The sequence below is a fragment of the Haplochromis burtoni genome, unplaced genomic scaffold (assembly GCF_018398535.1).
Source record: "Haplochromis burtoni strain Fernald_Lab_line unplaced genomic scaffold, NCSU_Asbu1 Contig_13, whole genome shotgun sequence".
Lineage (NCBI taxonomy): Eukaryota > Metazoa > Chordata > Actinopteri > Cichliformes > Cichlidae > Haplochromis > Haplochromis burtoni.
Window position 1 is genome coordinate 3,876,139 of NW_024582374.1, and position 22,357 is coordinate 3,898,495.

At 41.6% G+C, this 22,357-nt stretch overlaps 2 protein-coding genes across 4 annotated transcripts in view; both read right to left on the minus strand.

The window, feature by feature from the left end:
* dot1l (DOT1-like histone H3K79 methyltransferase) overlaps window positions 1-13,047 on the minus strand; it is a gene marked incomplete at its 3' end in the record, with an annotated part of 25,415 nt that extends 12,368 nt beyond the window's left edge. The window contains 14 exon segments of one of the 3 annotated variants that reach the window (XM_005932447.3): window positions 106-325; window positions 425-520; window positions 608-649; window positions 1,285-1,391; window positions 1,477-1,545; window positions 2,274-2,353; window positions 2,564-2,619; window positions 2,747-2,809; window positions 3,523-3,617; window positions 3,856-4,084; window positions 5,515-5,578; window positions 5,837-5,911; window positions 6,004-6,047; window positions 12,620-13,047. In XM_005932447.3, coding sequence (XP_005932509.1) covers window positions 106-325; window positions 425-520; window positions 608-649; window positions 1,285-1,391; window positions 1,477-1,545; window positions 2,274-2,353; window positions 2,564-2,619; window positions 2,747-2,809; window positions 3,523-3,617; window positions 3,856-4,084; window positions 5,515-5,578; window positions 5,837-5,911; window positions 6,004-6,047; window positions 12,620-12,700 — 1,321 coding nt within the window. In that variant the 5' untranslated portion in view covers window positions 12,701-13,047. 3 annotated transcript variants of the gene reach the window in all.
* A 4,445-nt stretch (window positions 13,048-17,492) lies between these two features.
* Window positions 17,493-22,357, minus strand: part of ell (elongation factor RNA polymerase II) — a 34,613-nt gene continuing 29,748 nt past the window's right edge. Inside the window, exons 8-12 of the mRNA XM_005932449.2 lie at window positions 21,523-22,105; window positions 21,123-21,189; window positions 20,209-20,380; window positions 20,043-20,087; window positions 17,493-19,959 (exon numbers count right to left, since the gene is read on the minus strand). Of these exons, the coding sequence (XP_005932511.1) occupies window positions 19,855-19,959; window positions 20,043-20,087; window positions 20,209-20,380; window positions 21,123-21,189; window positions 21,523-22,105 (972 nt within the window). The 3' untranslated portion in view covers window positions 17,493-19,854. The remainder of the gene's footprint in view (window positions 19,960-20,042; window positions 20,088-20,208; window positions 20,381-21,122; window positions 21,190-21,522; window positions 22,106-22,357) is intronic.

Consider the following 22,357-nt stretch of genomic DNA (forward strand, 5'->3'; position numbering starts at 1 on the left):
TGTGTGTGTGTGTGTGTGTGTGTGTGTGTGTGTGTGTGTGTGTGTGTGTGTGTGTGTGTGTGTGTGTGTGTGTGTGTATGTGTGTGTGTGTGTTAGCGCTCTTGCCCTGAGGGGGTGCTGCAGAAAGGGTCTTGGCATGCAGCAAATCCAACGCACTCTGATTCTTCTTATTTTTCTTCTCAGCAGCTGGAGTAGCTTTCTTGGGTCGACCACGTTTCTTATTGTTCAGCTTGCGACCTTTGGCCAGGAGTCGCGTTCTTCTCGGTTTAGCGGAGGGCTTGACCACAGTCACCAAGCTAGGACGCTCCTCTTCACCACAGGAGTCCTGCTTTATTACACAAAGAGATAACAGTCACATAGAGAACACAGAGACCTGTCTCACAACGCTGACCAGCTTGTCCGGGTTTAATTCTCATTCTTGTACCTTGTTTGGTTCCTTGGGTTTTGTAGGCGTGGTACTATTGCTTTTACTGTCCTTCGTGTCCTTCTGCTGACGTCTTCTAGCTGCCTCTTGCTCCTCCTAACAGAAGATGAATCAATTTACTAGTCTGATCCAAAAAATGTAGTAAATACAGGGACTGTCAACACACTGAAGAAGAAGACTCACCCTGAGTTTAGGATTTTTGAGACTAGCAAAGTAGTTTTCAAGCTGGAAGATGAGAAAAAGGAAAATGTGGGTATTAGATTAAGAGTTCTTATTTACACGTTTGTAACAACACTTAAAGAATCAGGTGCATGCTCGTTTCACAGTTCTGACTGAAAAAAGCAAACGCACTAAATAATAAAATTTAGTACAATCGGTACATAAGATGTGTTTTGTGTCATCGCCAAATAAAACTTCATAAAGAGTGAGACGGAGAGGGCAAACGGCATCAGGTGGTGACAAGAAACACATCTGCATAATGAGACTGTCACAAGCATTTTCCAGGCAGCCTGCCAGTTTTCTCACTGGGATTTCAACAGGTAACCAGGGATGACTTTCACCAGTTACTGGAATGACACATATGTCACGGTAATCTAATAAGCACATGTCTGCCTGTGAAACCTCAGATTGCTTACTCTCAAGATACACTACTCATTAAGATGATACCAGCTGTTATTATGGCAGCTTATCTCTTGAGTTTAGGTTACGGTTCGTCTCTAATGGATAATTTATTTGTGTTGCTTTAGTAGTCAATTATTTTTTTATTGAGCTGACGAGATCCTCTCTGTTAGGATTTCACGTGTGGGCGCCTGGGACCACTTCCTCTCATTACAGAGACAAAGAGAAGCATGGGTGCTTACTATGGTGCGGTCTATGGTATGCAGGTAGTAGGAAACTGGCTTTCCAGTCCAGGAAACAGAGCCTCTGAGTGGAGAAAGCTCCACCACACGCATAATTGTGCCAATATCTGCAGGACAGAAGGGAAGAATATCACACGGAAGTCTAATTGAGCCTTAAATATTATTTATTTTTTAAATAAATTGGGTGCTTACCACTCAAGTTTCGACTGTTGATTCTGAAGTTTAAAGGTGCAAAGGGTTTGGAGGATACAATTTTCCCTCCTGGGGAAATAGAAAAACAAATGCACAAACATTCTTTACATGTGTTGTACACACCACAGCTTTTTCAGCTCATTACTTGATGCACGCATGGTAATTTACACAATCACTTTAACTATCTATGGATGGATCTCATGAGCCAATTTTAGCTTAATTAACAATGAGAACAGCTGAAGAATTAATCACTACCAACACTACAAAAACATGATGCTTTATATAAACAAAACACTACATGAACCTGCTTTTCAAACTGCTTTTCTATCTTTGATTAAGTTTCTCTAGTTTTCAATAAAGGGTCTCAATTCAGTTTTGCTGGGAAATTTGAAAATACCAAATTAACAGAGAGCAGACTGTAGAGATTAAAGAAAAAGTGGACACATCTCCTCAAATGATTTTTAAAAGAATGCTCTGATCCAAACATGACATACAAAAAGTGGTGGGTCTGAATATAATGCAGAAATTGTATGTTTGTGACTTTGAAGCTGAAACATTGTTGACTCTATAGAACACAAATTCATCAATGTGCCTAACAGACCGTCAGTGCAACATAATTTATGCTCAATTTTTCTGATAATTCTGATCAGAATTTAAGTGATGATCTATATATTTTCCAATTTAAGAGCCTTGTGTATGTCTGAGTGTTTTTTAACTGAAAGATAAATAACGCAGATGTTTTCAAGTACAAACAAGTAATGAGTAAGTAGTGTAGTTATTAGCTGAAAAGTACTAACCTTCCTTCATGTTAGCAAAGCGCTCCTTCAGCTGGTGATCTACCTCTGGACCAAAGGCAAAGTTATTCACAAAAATAATACTGGAAAACAGACAAGAGGAAATACTTCACAGTTCAATTCACAGTAAAAATGGTTACCTCAGGATGTAATGAATGACAAAAACAGTTAAGGAGGCGATTTTCTGATTATATTTTGATTAGATTCAGATTCTAAACGGCCTTATTTGCAGAAAAGCATAAATGAAGATTTTGTCTTTCAGTCTGTCACGGTGATCAGGCTTTGTACACCACCTTGTGTTGGCGATTCTTTCTTTCCATTCTTCAGACAGAAAATCACCTCTTTCCAGCTGAAACAAATTGTACGGTTATGGAAAAAGTCCTGAACACCTGTGAATCTACAGAGCACCTGAATTTGTTTCTTCTGAACGTGTGCGCAATGAAAGTGCAACTTGTGTCACACAAGAACCAACTTACTGTGTACTCCCCGTGTTTCTTCCCATACCATTTCATCCATTTTTTAAACTCTTTATCCATGGTCTGAAACAAAGAACAGAAACAATATCAGAACACTTGATACGAAAATTCAAGTTTTTAAAAGTCAAAATTATGATAAAGCGAGAGTTGTGGAGGCATTTCTAGAAAGAGAGGAAGTAAACAAATAGCCCCCAGTTAAAGTTTGGATACTGGTTTCTAAAAAATGCCCTTTCAGTTACCAGAATGACTTGAGCATGAGTTTCACACTTATGATTAAAACTAAGATTTTGAGTTGAATTTCCGCCCAGTCGGGAGACAATAATTCAAAGCAGGGATGTTTATCTGAAGCTTGGGCACTACTCACCAGTCTGTTACCTGCTCTATAGTCAAACCGGCACTGATTGCAGTCAGACACTACAGTCACATTATGATAGAGCTGCTGGAAGTTTGAAGACCGCTTAAGGTTCAATCCAGCTGTGTCAGACATTTACAATCTTAATTGAACTCAGTTTAGTGCTTTAGTGCAAGTGTGGAACAGGTATATGCACCTTGTTTGGTGCAGCGTGACAGGGCAAAAAAAATGCTAACAAAGAAACCAGTTTGAAGGCTGATCTGAAGAGGAAATAAACAGCAGGTGCTCTTTCTGCTAGACTACGCTCTAGTTTACAGCTGTCTATAGTAATCTTTGGCTTTTCACTAAAACAAATCTAAACGCAGTGATTTTCAACCCCGCGCTGCTGGGTCTGTATATCTGTTATGTGAGATAATGGAGTTACCTCTGCATAGGTAGCTGGAATGTCTGCTTTCTCTACACCGTAGTAGTGTTTACAGTTGGTTGCTGCTGCAACCTGCAGCACCACCTGCCCTACTCCTGCAAATATGAAACAATTTCTTTAAAAATACATAAACACACCAAAGCTGCCAGACTTGCTATTTATGCTGGAGTTCTGAATCTTACAATTTCAGACATTTTCATAGTTCTTAATTAGCATTTTTATCCAAGTAACCCCAAACACACTTTACTGGAGTACTTTTAAGAAACAAAGACAAACTTCAGGTGCTTCTACTAAGTGGTTAGTATAGAATGAAATGTATAACAGCAAACTAACCACTGCCAAGGTCAACAAAGGTGTCTTCTTCCATCATTTCCATTTCATCAATAATCTGGGCCACCAGGTCGAAAGAGGTCTCTCCGTACACCTCGGGGGAGAAGGGTTCATAGTTGTTGAGCTTCTCTGGGTCGGTCACTGAGTGGTTATACACCTGCTGTAAGATATGTCTCAGCAGCCCATTGGAAGGACGCTTGTTTAGCTTCATGGGCTGGGTTGTCCCTTTCCACTGTAAAACAGGATTTGCATCAATTACATAGCGCCCCCAGAGAGTGCACTCCATCCCTTTTTATACCTTTTAGGAGTTTTCAGACTCATTGTAAACGGTATCATCTTAACGTATTTAATTATTTTTCACAATTAACCTCCACACATGATAATGACAAAGCAAATACAGGCTTTTTGAGTGGTTTGTACAACTGTTAAAAATAAAAGACTAAAATATCCCATTTCAATAAATATGTGAAGCATTCACTTAATACTTTTGCAAAAAAAATAAATAAATAAAAGCCTCAATTCTTTTGGGAAAGATCCCACAAGGTTGGCAAACCTGTCCTTTAGATTTTTCTCTATTTTTAATGGTACAGTTATTTGAGCTTAATCCCGGTGGATGGCAAGTATCAGTGAACATTTTACGTTTCTGTTTGTTTTATGTAGTTTCGGTAAAAGCAAAGGATGCACATCCACCATTTTTTAATCGAATAATAAATTTGATAAAATGCTTCTCTGCACTTTGACACTGACATAAAAAATACATTATTGAAAAATATGTTCAGCTGCCTTTCTAAGGGGTTACGAGTCCCATGGACAGGATCCAGCTTGGCTGACTTTGACCACAAGTGCTGAGAATAAACCTTGCTCTTCTCAATGAGCAGCTCCTCCTCACAGGTGGTTTCAACTGCCAAAAAACAGCTACCATAGCCTATGTCAGTCCAAGTTAGTGGCGTTGGAGTACGATGGGGGAAGAGACTACTTGAAGAGGCAGAAAAATGATTTTAAGGGCCGCCAGAAAGGCACCCTGGTCTGCATGTTGGCAAGCAAAGATAAGACAGGAAAGGCCCGGGCTAGTTAAATAGCAGAGACTACAGTTTACTAGTTTTTACTCTAATATTCATCAGCAGCTGTAAGACCTTACACATACACATATCACATTTATGACCAGCTGATTTAATTAGCCCTGTGTTAGCCTTAAGATGGGCTTGTGAGGGTATATACTCTGACTTCTACCTTTCAACAGCTGGAATAGGCTCCAGCTCTCGAGGAATAAGTTGTATGGACAGATGATTTAATTAGTGCCAGGTAGACTCCAGACAATCTTTAGAAGTTCCTAAGTGATCTCTGAGAAAAGTAGCATGCACCAGAAATCAATAGCAAAAGGTCTGAATACCTGTGTAAGTGGACTATTTCTTTAATTACTGCAGTGGAATGTAGATAAGACAGCACACTAAAGAGTTCTTACCAAAATCCAATAACTGAAGGACAAAGATAGACCACCTTAGAGAACACTGGCTCTGATATCCTACTATAAATACTCAAAACCAGAATAAACAGTTAGGGAAAATGATTCACAAAGGGCACAGATTCAAAAGAACCAGGTTTGTGACTAATGTGCAGCCTTCTCCTACAAAACAGCAAGGAACTTTTCACATATGGACTCACCAGCTGATGAATGCTGTCAATGGCCCTGTTGTACTTGTCACAAAGTCTCTGCATGCTCTCAAAGCTGGGAGAGAAAGGCAACACATATAAAATATGATCTCTATAATTTAAGTAATAACAGCACATTTCTGAGTGAAATAATACAGCTCACATGGGTTAACCCTAACTATCATGCCCTAATTTGTTATCATGGCTGGGTAAAATTAATCAAGTCTTTAAATCTGACTCATAAACTAACTAAACTAATTATCAGAGACATCAATCTAACCTTCTGTCTGACTCACAGACTTTGATTTTACAGATACTGATGACATTATTTTACCTCTTGGTGTCATAGTCAATGAGTACATAATTTTCCATTGCCAGTTTGAGGTCTGGGATTTCCTCACACACCCACCTATTAAATAAACAAACATAAAATCACTACTAAATCAGGTCTTTGACAGTCATGTGCATGTAGGAGTATCGCAGGATGGAAACATCGCTTACCGAATGGTCTCGATGATTTCATGAGCAGCATCATGGTGTTTATCCTTAAAAGGGAGGGAGAAAATATTACAAAAACCACACCAAGAATAAAACATTTCACTCAGCAGCACCACAAATTACAGCTTTTAGATGTCCTTAAACTCCAAACACGACCACTCAAAACCAGTCTAAACAAAACCTCAACACTGCTGAAGCCATGATAGTTTTAGAAGACTGATGTTTAAGTGGGGTGTATCTAATAAACTGACAGCTGAAAATAAAATACTCTAAACTGTCTTCACATCTGACCTTAAAATACCACAGCTCAGTAAATCATAGGTCAAAACACTAAGACAATCTCATCAACTGGCAATCATGGGAGGGAAGAACTCCCTTTTAGCAGAAAAAAACTGTCAGAATCAGGCTCAGGTAGGAACAAACACCTACAGCGACCAGAGGGAGTGTGAGGGGAAAGAGAAGACAAATATTTAAACGGTAAATGGACTGAGTCTTATATGGCGCTTTTCTACGCCGGGAATACTCAAATACTAAAATAATACTCAAATATTACTCTATACAACATGCCACATTCACCCATTCACACAAGTACTGTCATCTATGCTGTTAAGTGCTTACTACCACTCACTCATTCATACCCTGACACATGCATCAGAGAGGAACTTGGGGTTAATATCTTGCCCAAGGATATTTACGGCGAGCCAGGGATCAAACCACCAACATTCCGATCAGTAGATGACCTGCTCTACCTTCCTGAGTTACAGCCATTTACCACACTGAGTATTGTCGTAGTGATCATAAAAAGAAGGAGGAAGTTCCTCAGATGGTTCAAGGTCACCTGATTTAAGCTACATTAAACATTTTATGATGCAGCCTAAATCAGGCCTAATTTCAGAAGCACAGAGTCTCTGTCTCCTGAACCCAAAATGTTAGCTGGTTCCACAGTAGAAGGACATGATAGGATGAAAGGTGGTGCTACATGTAGGCAAATTGCTGACTGGCTGAAAAGCAGGCCTGAACAGGAAAAAAGAGTGAATGGACTGGTACTCATATAGTGCTTTTGTACTGTGCACTTTTTACTACAAAGCTCCTTCACCCATTCCCACACACATTCATACAACATCTAATCACACTGATCGAAGCACTGGGTAAACACACGACGCCAGTATCTTGCACAAGGATGTTTCAACATGCAGCCAGAGATTGAACCACGAACCATCTTGCTGACAGATGACCTGTCCTATCGCCTGAGCCACTACCACCACCACTCAGTTTTTGATTGTTTGGGAGATTCTGAATGTGCATTAGGAGGATTATGTGAATGCCATTGCAGAGAAACAGGGGTATTGCTTCATCACAGTAGCTAACCGCAGGGAAAAACTCCTGATATGTTTATGGGGAAATAATCAGTTTAACAGCTTGCTGAGCCAGTATTGTACTGAGCATGCATTTTGTGTTAGTATAAACAAGATGTGTGTAAATATATGGTCTGGCGATGTGCGTATGCAATGAAATGCTGATTAGCCATGGGCACATGCTGCTTATGTTAATTAGCCACGAGGAACTGTTCTTGTTATTAATGCATATTAGTCTGGAGAACGGTGTAATGTTTAATGTTCAGAGTTTCCTTTAACCAAATCATGATCCTGTGTGCAACCCTGCAGCAAATGCATTTATAGCCCCTAAACATATTTTATGACTCATGAGTCTTTTGCTGCATTAGCTCTGCAACGGATTGTGTAACAGACCCTGGAAAGGTCGGATTACCTGCTGAGCGACAGTGCCTGTTAAAACAGCATTTCCAAATCCAGCAGGAATGTTAATGAAACCGTTTTCTATTAAAAAAAAGACATCGAGTGGAGGGAAAGTAAATATGACATGCACACTAATATGTGTGAAGGTAAGGTATAAAACTGCTGGATGGGAGTTTTGATCATTATAAATATAATTAAAGAGAAATTACAACAAAGAAGAAGAGAAAGAGATACTGTTCAGGGCTCACAAAATCGCTAGCCCGATGTCCCGGAGCTAGCGATATCTCCTGTCGGGCGACCAAAATCTATCTCAGCCCCGCCCGTCGGGTTATCATATAGCCTGACGGGCGAGGCTGAGATAGATTTTGGTCGCCCGACAGGAGATATCGCTAGCTCCGGGACATCGGGCTAGCGATTTTGTGAGCCCTGCGTGTTGATTGCTCTCTTATTTCCTGAGGGTGTCTCCACAGCAGATGGATCTGCATGTTTGATTTGACAAGATTTTACGCCAGATGCCCTTCCTGACGAAACCCCTGCCTTTGAGATCATTAGTAAGAGTACAGCAGCTTGTGACCCCTTAAGGCCGGGTTTGTGTCTCCTCCCAGGACTGAACCAGGGATATTTCACATGTAAGGCAAATGTCCTAAACATTTCACCACAGAGCCACAAAAAGACCTTATAAAGAAATTATTTGAATCTTATTACCCAGTTAACGTGTGTTTAAAATAAATTAGTATATGTATCTGTCTTAATGTACTGTTCTAAGATGAGTTTTTATGAATTTCAATAACATCTGTTTGAGATGTTAATGCAGACTGTATGTGTCTATTTGAATGTATATAGGAACTTGAAAAAAAATAGCTGATGCCAATGGGAACCCTAATGAAACTGGAGAGGCTGAAGCTATGCTCATGCTACATCCCGTGTCTCTGAAAATCACCCTAAGTTGGTCAGAAGCAAACTTGAATAAGATAAAAATCTATTGTATTTTACACATGCAGGGAAATTATATTCATTAATTTTAGCAGGAGTGCCTGAGCAGCTCTCTGTGAGTAACAGGACTCAAGTTGCATCCAGCACACAGGCTGCCTAAGCCTGTTGCCTGAGCTGACCCACTGACCCACTTTCCGTCTCCTGCTTTGCCAAAGAGAGCCTCTGCTGGAGAGAAAGAAAAGAAAGAAAGTAGAAAGGGGAAAAAAAAGAAATCTGAAGGTGAAAGAGGACAAAGGCAGGGAAAGTGAAAGCGAGAAGCGAAAAAAGAACTGTGAAAGGAAAGGGGGGCCTGAGAGAGGAGGAGAGCCTGCTATTTGTCAGCTGTTTGAGGCCTGGCACAGCAGCATGAGCTAACGGCTCTCAGCTCTCAGCCCACAGCTTCCAGCTTCCCGCTCAATACTACCCGCCAATACTACGCAAACTTCCGCCAAAACTAAAACATCCATGCGCACACCCTGAAAGAACCATGGCTAGACAGGAGATCTGTTAGCGGAGCACAGCAGTTAACCACATTATGGAGCTAACTGTTAATGATAATGAGCTACAAATCTTCCTAAAACACACATGAGCAAAGCACTGTGTAGCTCTTAATATGGAAGCTATACAGAGTATGAAGTGAGCGAATCAGATGCAGCAGGGGGAGGTCACCTGCTCACACAAAGACGGCACACAGCAACACCAGTAGAGAGCTGCTGCTAAAAATAAACGCCGTCTGAAAGCTAGACTCAGACAAAAAGAACAGAGGACCCTCCTCTCCTCCCCATTGTGGGTTCAAGTGACGCACGTACTACTCCTCCTCTCCACGCTACCTCTCCTCACAGATGCACCGTGGGTGTAGGGGTTTTACCCAAAACACTGCTCAACTATCTACACCGCAACACCCAATGAGAACAAATGACCAAAGTCAGGCTTTGTATAGAAATGTGAATACATTTTATTTATCAAATGGCAAAAAAGTAGTAAGATGAAAGAGCCTTTTTGTTTTAGCTATATCGAGACTAATCAAGCTTATTTATACCTCCATTTATGCACATAAGAATTATGCTCAGTCACCACTGATTTTGTAACAAAGAAGATCAAACAGACATGAGTCAGATGTCAGTATTAGCATTTACTGCATAAGAGCACAAGAGATTAGAGCTACAAATTTCTATGACCAATCTTTATCTGTTGTGTCACAACAATTTTGTGCTGGCTAAATACTCAGATGGTGCGACAAAGAGCTGAAAAGCTTTAAAACAGCTTGGTCATTTTTTAAATGAAATTTGTTTTTGTTTTCCCAGCACAAAAGGGCCAATGAATAAAAGCTACTTTAGTCTGCTCCCTTATTCACAAGGGGTTGCCACAGCAGGTAGCTCCACATGTTTGATTTAGCAGTTGGTTTATGCCGGACACCCTTCCTGGCACAATTCTAAAGGCATCGGTGTCTCCTCCGAGAATCAAACTGGTGATCTTTCACTTATTAGGCAAATGTCTAAACCACTACAAAAAGGGCGATGAATTAGAAATAAAATAAAAACTGGTGCCAATACTCCTCACTAGTATAGACAGCATAACAGTTGGACATAGCCACCTCGATGTCATCCACTGGTTTGTGAAGTCCTGCTATGAAGCCTCCAGCTGAGCTTTTTCACCGTCGCCATCTTAGTGTTTTGAAGCCAGATGTGACGAGCAAGAGGTGGATATGACTAATCCTTGATATCCTCATAGCTTATCATGGCCCTTTCTGACTAAATCATTTTTTATAAATTAGGCTCAAAATTAATCAGTTGAAACTAGACACTGAGGCCATCAGTCTGATCAGCACAGTGTGTACCGAGCTTCTCAATGAAGAAGGAACCTATTTCTTCCAATCTTTTCTGGTATTTTTGCAACCAGACTTAGCCCCCTGGTGTTACAAAGAACACAGGCTTAAGGCACTCTAGCATCACACTTTAGACAAGGCAGGCATGTCCATCTTTGATAACATCTGTGGATATCAGCCAAACTCGTAATAATGATATCAGTGGTGATACAGAATTAAACAATCCACACATTCCTACTGATCATACACCAAAAGTACTTAAAACACCAGCGTATCTCTTAAAAGTGTTGTGTGGGGCTGCTTAGTACCAATACCTAGAACCAGATGGATAAAGAGCTGCACCACACCAGAGGTGCTCTTCATATGGAAGCATTTACAGATGCACAGATGTGGGGATTTAGTGAGCAAACAGCAGATGAAAGACTAAACAAAAGAGATCAGAGAACATCTTCTTTGCATTTTTTCTATTGGCTTGGTTCACTAAAGGCACAACTTACACATCAAAAGCCTGTAGCACCATGTTGTGTCTATCATACACAGATAGCAATGTGCTCGTGCTCTGTAGGTGTGATAAGCAATCCTAATGTGGTGCAATGTAGGAGTGAAGAGTAAATGGAGTGGGATCTGCTGTTACCACCAAAAAGTTCAACAAAGGGAAAACACAATGAGTTTTAAACGTGACTGGGAACACATACTGGTATGTGAATTCTAATAATACAGCATTGCTGAACAGGAGCAGGCTCATAGCTTCCTCCCTGCAGACTTGACCATATGGACAAGAGAGGAAGGGAGAGGAGAGGGGAAGTGTTTCCCCCTTTGAAAACAGGAGGAGAGCACCGCATGAATGGGCTCCATATCACACAACTCCACATGCATCAGCTGTTTCTAATTCAACACATGACAGTATAAATAGCTCACGCAGCCCAATGATGTATTAAATTCCTGACATGTTTGTCCTCCTGTTTATCTTTGCAGACCATAACATAAGGAAATGGGAGGAAGGGAGGGAGGAACTGTGAGTGTTATCAGAGTCTGGCATAGTGCAAAAAGGGAGGGTCAGCTCTGTCAGGCAAAGCAGGGAGGGAGTGCCTGATTGCATCGACAAGCAACTCTGACTCAACAGAGACTGAAACGGGTGATGGGACAAACACACTATGATGGAAGTGAAATAACCAGACTGACAGACACAGTGCAGCGTGGGGGTGGGGGAAAGCGCCACAAAGAGACCCCACACACGCATTCTCATAAACTCCGCTATCTTCTCACCGCAATTACTATAAATGAGAAAGATAGTTCAAACTAACTACACACCACTGAAAAGGACCACAGAACTTACAACCGCTTCCCCTTCCGCTTATACTGAATGAGTCAACTGCAGGCACTGACGTGCTGACAGCTACATGGAAATAAAATTAAGAGAAGAGAGAGAAACGTGTCTCTACCAGGCATGATTGCTATCACTGCACAGAGCAGACTGACTGATAGGGGTAGTGGGTCCACCTCATGTACAGAGTTAACCCGAGCAAACACAAGTCAGCTGCTCTCGCTCCTAAAACTATGCTGGGATAACACACATACACACACAGAAGGCACTCTAGGAATGCCAACACTGCTATTCAGATGTGTACAGACAGGAGTTCAAAAACCTACTGTGTAACCATCGGAGATATGGTGTGGTCTATGTGAGCAGGGAAAAAAATGTTCGGCCATAAAATAAGTTAGGGACAGACTAACAAAACGGTGGTCCAATTTCAAAACAACCTCCGATCAGTGGCTGTCATTGTTAGTTTTACTAGCTACGGTCAAATGTGCCCTAGGATCTAAGTGTCTACAGTATGACAAGGAAAGAACGGATTGAAATAATCCAGGTATGCCATCAGCCATGGCAGAAGGCTGATACAGCACGTCTGTCACCATCCCAACCAGTATGACCCGATTCTCCGGACGAGCGTGCCACGGCTCTTTCTGCTAGCTAGAGTTAGCGCACAGCTAACGCGGCTAACAAAGACTAAAACAAAAGGCAAAGCTTAAAAGCTACAAAAATTAAGTTTTAAAGTTTAACACTTACATATACTGGTAACGGCCATGGATACCCAGCGGGTTCTGCTCCAACCGGCGATTTGAGCTTGAGCTCCAGCTTTTCTCCCATCCTACACTTCACGGCGGCTTGGCTGTGGTGGATAGCTAGCTAGTAACTGCTCTCTGTTAGCCAGCTGGTCGGTTAGCGAGCGACTTACAACGAGAACATTTTGTAAGAAAAACGTTCAAACGCGTAAAATTAAAAAAGACGTCGACGCTGGTTACGTGGCATACACACTCACGATGCGTTCAAGTGTATAACTGGATATGACTCGCTGTTCTATTTTAAATAAAATGTCTTTTTTATGCCCACTGGCAATAACACCGATTCCGTATCGCCGCCATCTTGCCCGGCATGAATACTTATGGCAAGGGGCCACTGGCAGCGGAGGGGACGCAGACGTCACTGAGCCAGCTCACGAGCAAGCCACCCCTTCCCAAGCTGCGTGAGAACACCGATAACATCACGACTTTTTTCCATATTAACGCAGGAATATTTACGCAGAGCCGGCAGATACATGATAAATGATAACAGTTCGTTTTAATATAAACGCTAAAAACACATTCGACTCTGATTCTCAACATAATACACTTTTATTTACCCATAAATTATAAATATAAATTATAGCTCTAAGTAAATTAAATATAACGCAAATAACAATGCAACGAGTACTAATAAACACATTCTGTTTTACACAGCATAATTAAGGACACGTTTTTATGTACTAGGTGTTGTTATAGAAAGTTTATATACAAATTCAATATAAAACATTGGAAATTAGACCTAAATATTATTTTACCAGCCTTTAATTCAATTCAATTCAATTTTATTTATACAGCGCCAAATCACAACAACAGTCGCCTCAAGGCGCTTTATATTGTAAGATAGATCCTACAATAACACAGACAGAGAAAAATTCAACAGTCATGTGACCCCGTATGAGCAAGCACTGGGGCACAGTGGGAAGGAAAAACCTCCCTTTTAACCGGAAGAAGCTGGCTCTTACACATATCCCTGAGGTACACCAACTGTAAAATGCAGTTTTCTCATTTCCTAAGAACAGCTAGAAATGTGTAGGGTTGTATTTTGGAATCTGTATCGAACTCAAAGAGCTTTCCAACTGTTTCTCTGTCTATACTCAGGGACTCTGTCACCCAGTGCTGATGTTTTGGAATTTTAATTAGGTCTTTACTACTACTACTACTACTACTACTAATAATAATAATAATAATAATAATAATAACAACAACTTTTCTTTTGTTATCATTATCTATTTGAAGACTACCCCTGTTAGTTAATTTGAGCACAGATCTGTAGCTGACTATAGGCAGGAACAGAGATGTGCAAACACATGCATTATCAGCAGCCCAGAGTCTGGATCAAAGGCCTAAATGAAAAACTCTATCAGTACAATATTTACCAAAGATTGCTGTTGTTCACAAGACTTACAGCTTTGCCCAGGAGCCTCAAACATCTGCATGTAAAGACTTTAAACGGCCCGAGGAATTTCATTTATATTTTAAAACTAGTAAGTCGGTTGGCTGGAAAACAGTTTTATAGAACAAAACCAGCTGTTTGATATGTATGACGGAAATACAGAAATATTTCTTAAGGAAGTTCTTCAGTATTTATGCAGGCAAGTATCTACCTACCTATGGCTCTTTATAAAACAGTTGTTTATACACTTCTGTGCACTTGCAAAACAGTTAAACATGGATATGATGTGTAAGAAACTGGGCACATCTCATTCAAAATCGATGGTGTAGTTGGCAAGCTAATTATAGTAAAATTGTTTTTTACTTTATGTGTGACGTGTCCACAGTGAGTGATGATTTATAATGGACTGTGGTTGAGGAAGGGTTGGGTTACTACCCGGTCAAGTCACCATATAATTTTCATAATCTGTGTGCCTGTCTTTTTGTTCCCATGCAGCACAATGTTTGCTGAAAAACAATACAATGCACTGAAGGATGTGCAGAAGCATCTATGCTACTGTAGTCATGTGGACTGAGGGCGGTTATGGGAGAGACATTTATACTTTCATGGGTTATGTTGCTGTATTTTTTATTGAATGAGAAATTACATGTGAGGATAAGTGGATGAGCGAGTACACAGTTTAAACAATAGATAGAGCGAAGAGAGAAATAACCTCAGCTCATTCACAGAAAAGTTGTCTGATTCAGCTCAACAGAGCCAGCATTGTTTACAAGAAGGTTCAGTCATCTATAGCCTGAATGTGAACCGAGACTGTAGTTCAAATTTCTGGCCTTTAGCCACAAAACTGCACCGTACCAGATAGACTGACAGGCTATGGTATCTTGATTTTGAAAGCATTAGATCCAAGAAAAATAGCTATGACTGGTGAAGTGGGATGTTTCTATTATACTCAAAGAAGTCATATATTACCATATAAATGGGAATGTGTCTGCCTGGTGCTAGACGTCTCTTTTGCCAACTGATGATGAGGATGCAGCATCTGGATGGAGATCAGCAATGAAGGAAGAAACCTCCTGATATTAGAAATGACCCTGAAGGTCAGGCAGTCGATATGAAGCAGAAACCCGTCCATAATAGAGGAGAAGACGCAGCAAGCTGCCAGTTTGGCTGGTGCTGCAGAATGAATAAGAGATAATCAAGATGGTAAACTCCCAGGTCAAAGAGCACTCAAGAGAGTATTATGGGGAAACTAGCTTTCCCTGGTGGATTCTGTGGTTAAGACAAAAAAAATAAAAAATAAAAACAATAGAAATTTCAGTGAGACGAATGCAGCTGGTCAAAGCTTGAAGGCTTAGCAGATGTTTATCGCTGCTTCACGTTCGCCTGTTTTGTCTGAGACCATTTGCACTAACCCTCTCATGTATCTGAGAGATGAGACTTTTCACACCTATGTCAGAGCAGACTTATAGTGCCAACTTTGAGGAACCACTGATGCATTTTAAAAATGCAACTGTCATCACACACATCAGCTGCTAAAATCAGCAATGTTTCAGCCAACTTAGGTGTGAAGACTTTCCTAAACAAACATTCAGCTAATGGTAAAGCAGCTGGTTTGTTTTTAGAATCCTCATTAGCATGAGCTTTATCTGTAGCTATTATAAGTGTCCGTATACTTAAAGGAAACCAATTATGCTCATTTTTAAACCTCATATTTTCATTCCTGGACTCTGTATGCTCCTTATTTATCTTAGCAGCCCCTCAATCCACCCAGAGTAACCAGCGGTTACCATTTGAGGGCTCCGAGTCCACCCACTGTCAGAAATAAACTGTTCTAGCTGCTCCGTTTTTAAGGTCAACCACCCTTCTTCTGTTTGGCTGCACTTTTTAAACAAAAGAAATAAACACCGAGTGGGTGGGGCTTCCTCTGCTCACCTGGTTCTATTAAATTCAATATAATTTTATTTATACAGCACCAAATCACAACAACAGTCACCTCAAGGCGCTTTATATTGTAAGGTAGACCCTACAATGATACATACAGAGAAAAACCCAACAATCATATGAACCCCTATGAGCAAGCACTTTGGCGACAGTGAGAAGGAAAAACTCCCTTTTAACAGGAAGAAACCTCCGGCAGAACCAGGCTCAGGGAGGGGCGGCCATCTGCTGCGACCAGTTGGGGTGAGAAAAGGAAGGCAGGATAAAAGATGACTCAATGACATCACACAGAGGGCAGAAAAAGCTGGTCAGAGCAGTGTGACGGTGGAACTGCTGGCTCACATGAATTATCCGTCTTTGAAATTCTGGCCCCCTCTAATATTAACATCCACCACTGCATAATAAAGCCTTTTAAATTCATCGATTATGCCATGCCCTCGAGTTTAATGCCAATTACCTTCAATAAGAGTCAGCCCTTTATTTCAACTACGGCCTACATTTTCACATGAAAGCACTAGCTCGCTCTGTTAGCACAGAATCTGAATAGAAGCAGATCCCTCTGCAGTTTTCAGCACAGAGAGAGAGGGGAGGGGAGACCTCTGTGTGTAAACATGTTTGTGTATATGCTGCTGTATGTTGAGGAGAGGGGGAGATGGCAGCTTGCCACAGTGAACTCTCTGACCAGCCCCCCTCCCCTCCAGCTCCCTCAGCAGCTCTGAGGCCAGCTTCGGGATGAGAGCCATGCGCAGCGAGGCTCAGGCACAGCTCAGCCCAGCCAACTGGAACGCAGTCGCTATGTAGATTTCTGGGATCTTTCACAGTGTGTCAGATTACAGCGAGCCTCGTCCTGCGCTGCCTGGCTGGAGCATCCTCTGCTCACGCTGCCATGCCAAGGCCTTTTTGGGATCCACGTTTAAGTGTCAGCAAACACACATTCACAAATTATAAGAGGATGCCAATTAGACACAAGACGCACGTAGACTACAAAGTGGAAGCTTTTAACTACTTCCCCTTGCAACCAAATGGATCCCCGAGGGTGTCGCTGAACACACGTAAGGGTTTACCGACGAAGAGAAACAAAGAAATCTGGGACACCGCATGGATCTAAATATTTCTAGTTAATCTGCTGCCTTCATGGACAAAGGCGAGGCATGCCAGGACTGTGTGGAGGCTGGGGAACCCAACAGTGTGAGGCTGCTGCCATCCAAAGGATAGCTGCTGTATTACAAACCAGTCGATTCAGTAATTGTTACCAAAAATAAATAAATAAATAAATAAAAAATTAATGATTTCCTTAATTAGAGAAAGTGCTTCAGTAATTTGAACTTCCACAAACATGTTTGAAAGCTTTAAAAATAAATAAAATTAAAAAAAATGACTTCATCATCTGTATGATTAAATATTCCTGACCCCATGTGGAAACAGCAGGAAATGTAGCACCATTACAATAAAGGGCAACAACAACGGATTCAGAATTTCACAAATAAAGATTTGAAAGAATTTTATTATTGAAACAAAGATCATCTCAGTCCCAGTCCCTTATGGTTTTCAAAAAGCGTGCTTTGGGTTTTAGCGCCAACATTTCATGACTCTCCTCCAAAGCCCTCTTTGCTTATACAGCAGCATGTATATACTGAAGGGAAAAGGAAAAGGGGAAGAAAAAAACAAAACCTATACAAACAGATCATTTTGGCACAATCAACTCGTACATGGTAATCCTGTGCTGGCATATTATTACCAGTTTGCTCTCCATTGGATCAAAATATCTTTCATTGATAAACTCATTCACGATGGATTTTGACCAGAGAGGGAAATACAGTAATCATGTCTGAATCTTTGTAGAAAACAAGGTACAGTAAGAGTGACTGAAAGTCTTTGTTAAAAGGTGTAACGCTCGGTGTTGCAGAGTGTTGATACCAGTAACAAAACATTCCTCCTCACAGACTTCCGAGTCCCAGATCCAGCCTCGGTCTGAACCCGGCAGCATTTCTAAGTTCTGAACTTCATGTAGTGTTTGCATTAGGAGCAAGATGAAAATCTGAAACCTGACAAGTCCAGTGCGAAGCTCTGACCCCTCACAGGGAAACACTGAAGAACTTCCTACTGGATGGTAAATCAGACAAAATTAATGAGAACTGGAAGCGGGGAATTCTGTGACAAGTTCCTTTGCCAACATTTGGTAGAGCGTTTTGTGTCATCCCACTCAGTAAGCACTTTGGTATACATGCTGGTCAGAGTCACGTCTACTCGATTACATGATAATACAGTCGGACTAGGCCTCAGCGTGGATTTTAATATCCTTGGGCAGTTTTTTTTCTTCAAGTAAAGATACAAAGACTGTTCATTGTAACTCATTCATAAAGCATGCACTCGGATGGACAAAGAAGTGTGTCGATTGGACAAAACCCCAAGGTAACAGCAAGATCAGAAGAAAAAGTGCAGATTCTCCATATTCACGTAAAAAGATCGATATAAGAAACGCACTTGCTGACGGCGCTCGACGTTTCTCGGGCATCTCGACTCGATGCTGACCCGGGAAACTGATTTTTTGGGTCGCTCCCTGTAAATACTTGACATCACACTTGGAAAAAGGCAAAAAGTGGTCCTCCTCTGAGCAGGAGGTCCACCGGGCTCCACTCGGAAGATGAACAAAAATGGCTTCATCTTAACAGTCGTCTCAGATGGACTAGCATGCGGGAAGATTAGCAGACAAAAACAAAAGTAAACGTGATCTGAACACAACTGAAAGTGATAATGGTGCACAAGCCGAAACTTCCAAAACTTCCCGGAGATGAAAAGAAAAAGGCTGTAGGTCTGCATCCCGTCTGCTTCAGCTTACAATTCAAGGATCTTCCGTAGTGCGAAGAAGGGTAACACTGACACCGAGCTCCTCAGAAAACTCGGACACATTCTGTTGCTACAAAAGCCGTAATAAACGGGAAAGACGATTCATTAACAGCAGAGAATAGTTTCTCACTGACGCAATAACTGAACCACAACTTAGGACCACCGCAGGAACAGAGCTCGGGAGTTCGTCCTGAAGGACCGCAAACCCGAGCCCCCCCCGCTTTAATACGCGTGCATATGATTTTAGAAACGAAAAGCTGAACGCACAAACCCGCGTGTGACCGTGCGCACCGGTTTCAAATGAACAGTAATATCTGCATCTCTTTAAAAAGAGATAAATAAAGAGAATAAAGTTATCCCAAAAGACTGACAGACGGGCAAGGCAGCTTCTGGATAAAATACAGGCAGACATTCAAAATGTGAGAACAGAAGCTTTAAAGTACTGATACAGAGGAGTGTAAAACAGACTCCTCCCCCATTTTAATATCCAAAATAAATACAAAGAAATAGGTTCGACATCTCAACCATTCATTTTTCACTAAGTGGGGAAAACTTTTTCATCATTCGTTTAATTTTTTCTCAACTCAAAAACAAATTCATTGCATTTGGCATTCAATCTGCAGCTTTCATCTCCGTGTCCCTCCTGTTCCCAAAGCAGGAAAAAGAATTTGGAAATCTCCCAAGAACGTGGCAAAGTTTCCATGTTTGACACTTTCACATCTCTGAACTATAAGCAGGGTGTGTAGAAAAACAGACCTGCACAGAGCCACTTTTTCTGGATGCACACCAGGCTTCGCCTCATCTCCACAAAAGAAAAAACAAAAGAAAAACAGAGCGTGTCCCGCTTGGTTCCCACTAGAGCCTTTGGCCCCGATGAGAGGAATACTCCCTTCATGGCAATTTTTTTCTTCTTCTTTTCTCCCCACACAAGCAGAATCTGGAGCTTTCCACCATCTGCTCGGCTTCCAGAGATAACAGGGAACACAGTCTAATAACCACTTTTAAAGTTGCTGTTGATCGTACTCCGCAATGAGTTTCTTAATGTGCGCCAGTTTGTTGTGTAGATATTCACAGCGGTTCTTCTCTTGGCTGTAGTTTGGATTAGTCTGCGATGGAAAAAGCACAGCGTCAGAATCTGATAAACCGCTCACACACTTCATCATCAGCGTCAGTCAGAGCTACAACCTACCTTTTTTATTTTACGATACTCTTGAAGTATTTGATTGTGAACCGTCTGTTCAAAGAAGGAAAGAGTTTAAGTCATTTGTCTTCACATTAAAGGTAAAAGCGTTGTGTTTATTATACGGTTACTCGTGGTGCCGTGGAATCTTTCGCGTCTCTCTCGGGGTATTTACCTTGTACTTGTCTGTGCCGTGTTGGAGCTGTTTCAGCTCATTATCAAGCACCGTGAACTGCCGGGTGATGCCCTCTATTCGAGCATGTAGCCCCCGGTACTCGCTGTACTCGGCGTTGAAATCATTTTTATACCTTTGACGCTGCTCCGGAGAGCTGATCACTGTATATTTCCTAAGGAGAAGAATACAGAAAAAAATATTACTGAACAAGAAGAGCCCAAACTACTAAGGACACTCCCTGTCTGGGCAGCATTTACTTTGGATTTTCTTTGTTTTTTTAAAATGTACTTTTACATTGTCTGCAGTAAAAAACAGATGACACAACTCACAGCACAGTTGTAAGAGTCAGAGTTTCTCAGTTACAAGGCTTTTGTCAGTTTTCCACAAATAAATCATCGAGTTGACCTCGAAGACCTCAATGGATGCGAGCCAAATTTGAGTGCATTGTTAACATGACCCCAACGTTTTATAAGAATTCTTTCAAAACTGTGTTTACAGACAGAAGGACACACAAACTTTACCAGAACCCAGAAATATAACCAACAAAAATAAGTTGTGAGGAGTGAGAAGAATCAATATCGGCTTTTAAGTCTGACGCTGCGGGAAAAGTGCAACTTAAACCGTAACCCAAAATATGTGTCATCACGTCTGCGTTCATGTTTGAGTTGTGGCTGTGAGGAGGAGGAGTATAATTTTTGTGTCTCAGCCACAGCTATGGAGCTTGGTGGCAAAAGGACGAAAAAGTAATGAGCGCTTTCTGAACACCAGCACGCACCCGTCTCCTTTACGTCACGTCTCACCACCAATGGGACGGTGAACTATCTCCTCTCCTCATGTGTGACTCACGGTGGAGGCTGTCTCATTTATTCTGATGAGTTTAACAAGAAGAAATTTGTCAAAACTTGAATACTCACAATAAATAGTCTGCCACTTCAGGTGAAGATGAAGGAATACTGGTACTGTTACACATCCCATTAAGATCTGAAACGAGAACACACATTTGAATAATCTCAATGTGTCATCTGTGCAGGTCTCTAATGCAAAAGCAGAGAAACGTCAGTATGACTGTTATTTGTATTTAACTATCATCTTTTCTGCCAGTGAAATTAACAGGCGTGCATTTGAGGCACAAACTCGAACAGCAGGGGTCTCAGTTTGTTCGATAAGAATAAGACTCGTCACATGATGCATCACCTACTCACAGTGATGACTAACTGGAGAGCATCCAAATATCAAGTATCACTTTTATTCAGAAATCCACATCTAACGCAGTAAAATACTGTGTGTGTGTGTGTGTGTGTGTGTTGTTCTCACCTGTGCTTCTGTGTGGAATACTGTTGCTTTTGAGGTTTCCTATGCTCGTCTCACAGGCTCTATTAGGCTCCGACACACACTCGTCACGACTTTTCCTCTCGTTTTCCTGCTCCTTCTCCCTCACCTTCTCTTTATCTTTGCTCTTCTCTTTGTCTTTATGCTTTTTGGACTTCTTTTTAGACTTGGTGCTTAAGGAGGAAGAGCTCTTGTCCCGCGGGGCCTCCAGGACCGTGTGTCTGGGGGAAGATGTTTGAGGGAGCGAAGGCGGCTGACTGAACCTCTCGGGCACCGCCGATTCCTGAGAGTCACAGTCGCGTCCATTGTTGCTGGAGTCATTGCTGACGTCCGACAATGCTTCAAAAGGACGGGGGATGTCGAGCATGGGCAGCTGCTGGGAGCCGGACGGTGTGCCGCCATCTGGCGCTGAACCCACCACTCCCGACTGCGCGCTGCCTGCATCGCCTCTGCCATTGGAAGAGCTGATCTTGCCATTAACCGGGGGTGTTGCAGCCTTGCTAGCGAGGTGCGATATCCTTGGCTTTTTGTTGGCGAGTGGGTCGATGAAGTCGGCAGCGGGCCGTTTCTGGCAAAAACAAAACAGTTTTAGTTTCATACCTTAAAACAGCGTTTGATATGAAATAGTGTTCCAGGTGAAATCAGACAGGGGAGAGACTAATGAGAGCAGAAAGCAACATAATGAAAACGACAAGACTACAGAGTATTCGAGGAAGAGCACGCTTAGCAGCAAAGACACAATGAGGACTGAGCTTCCTTTTCACAACAGCAGAGATTAGATTACAGACAGCCCTGTTTGACCCAGTCCACTCTGAAGACT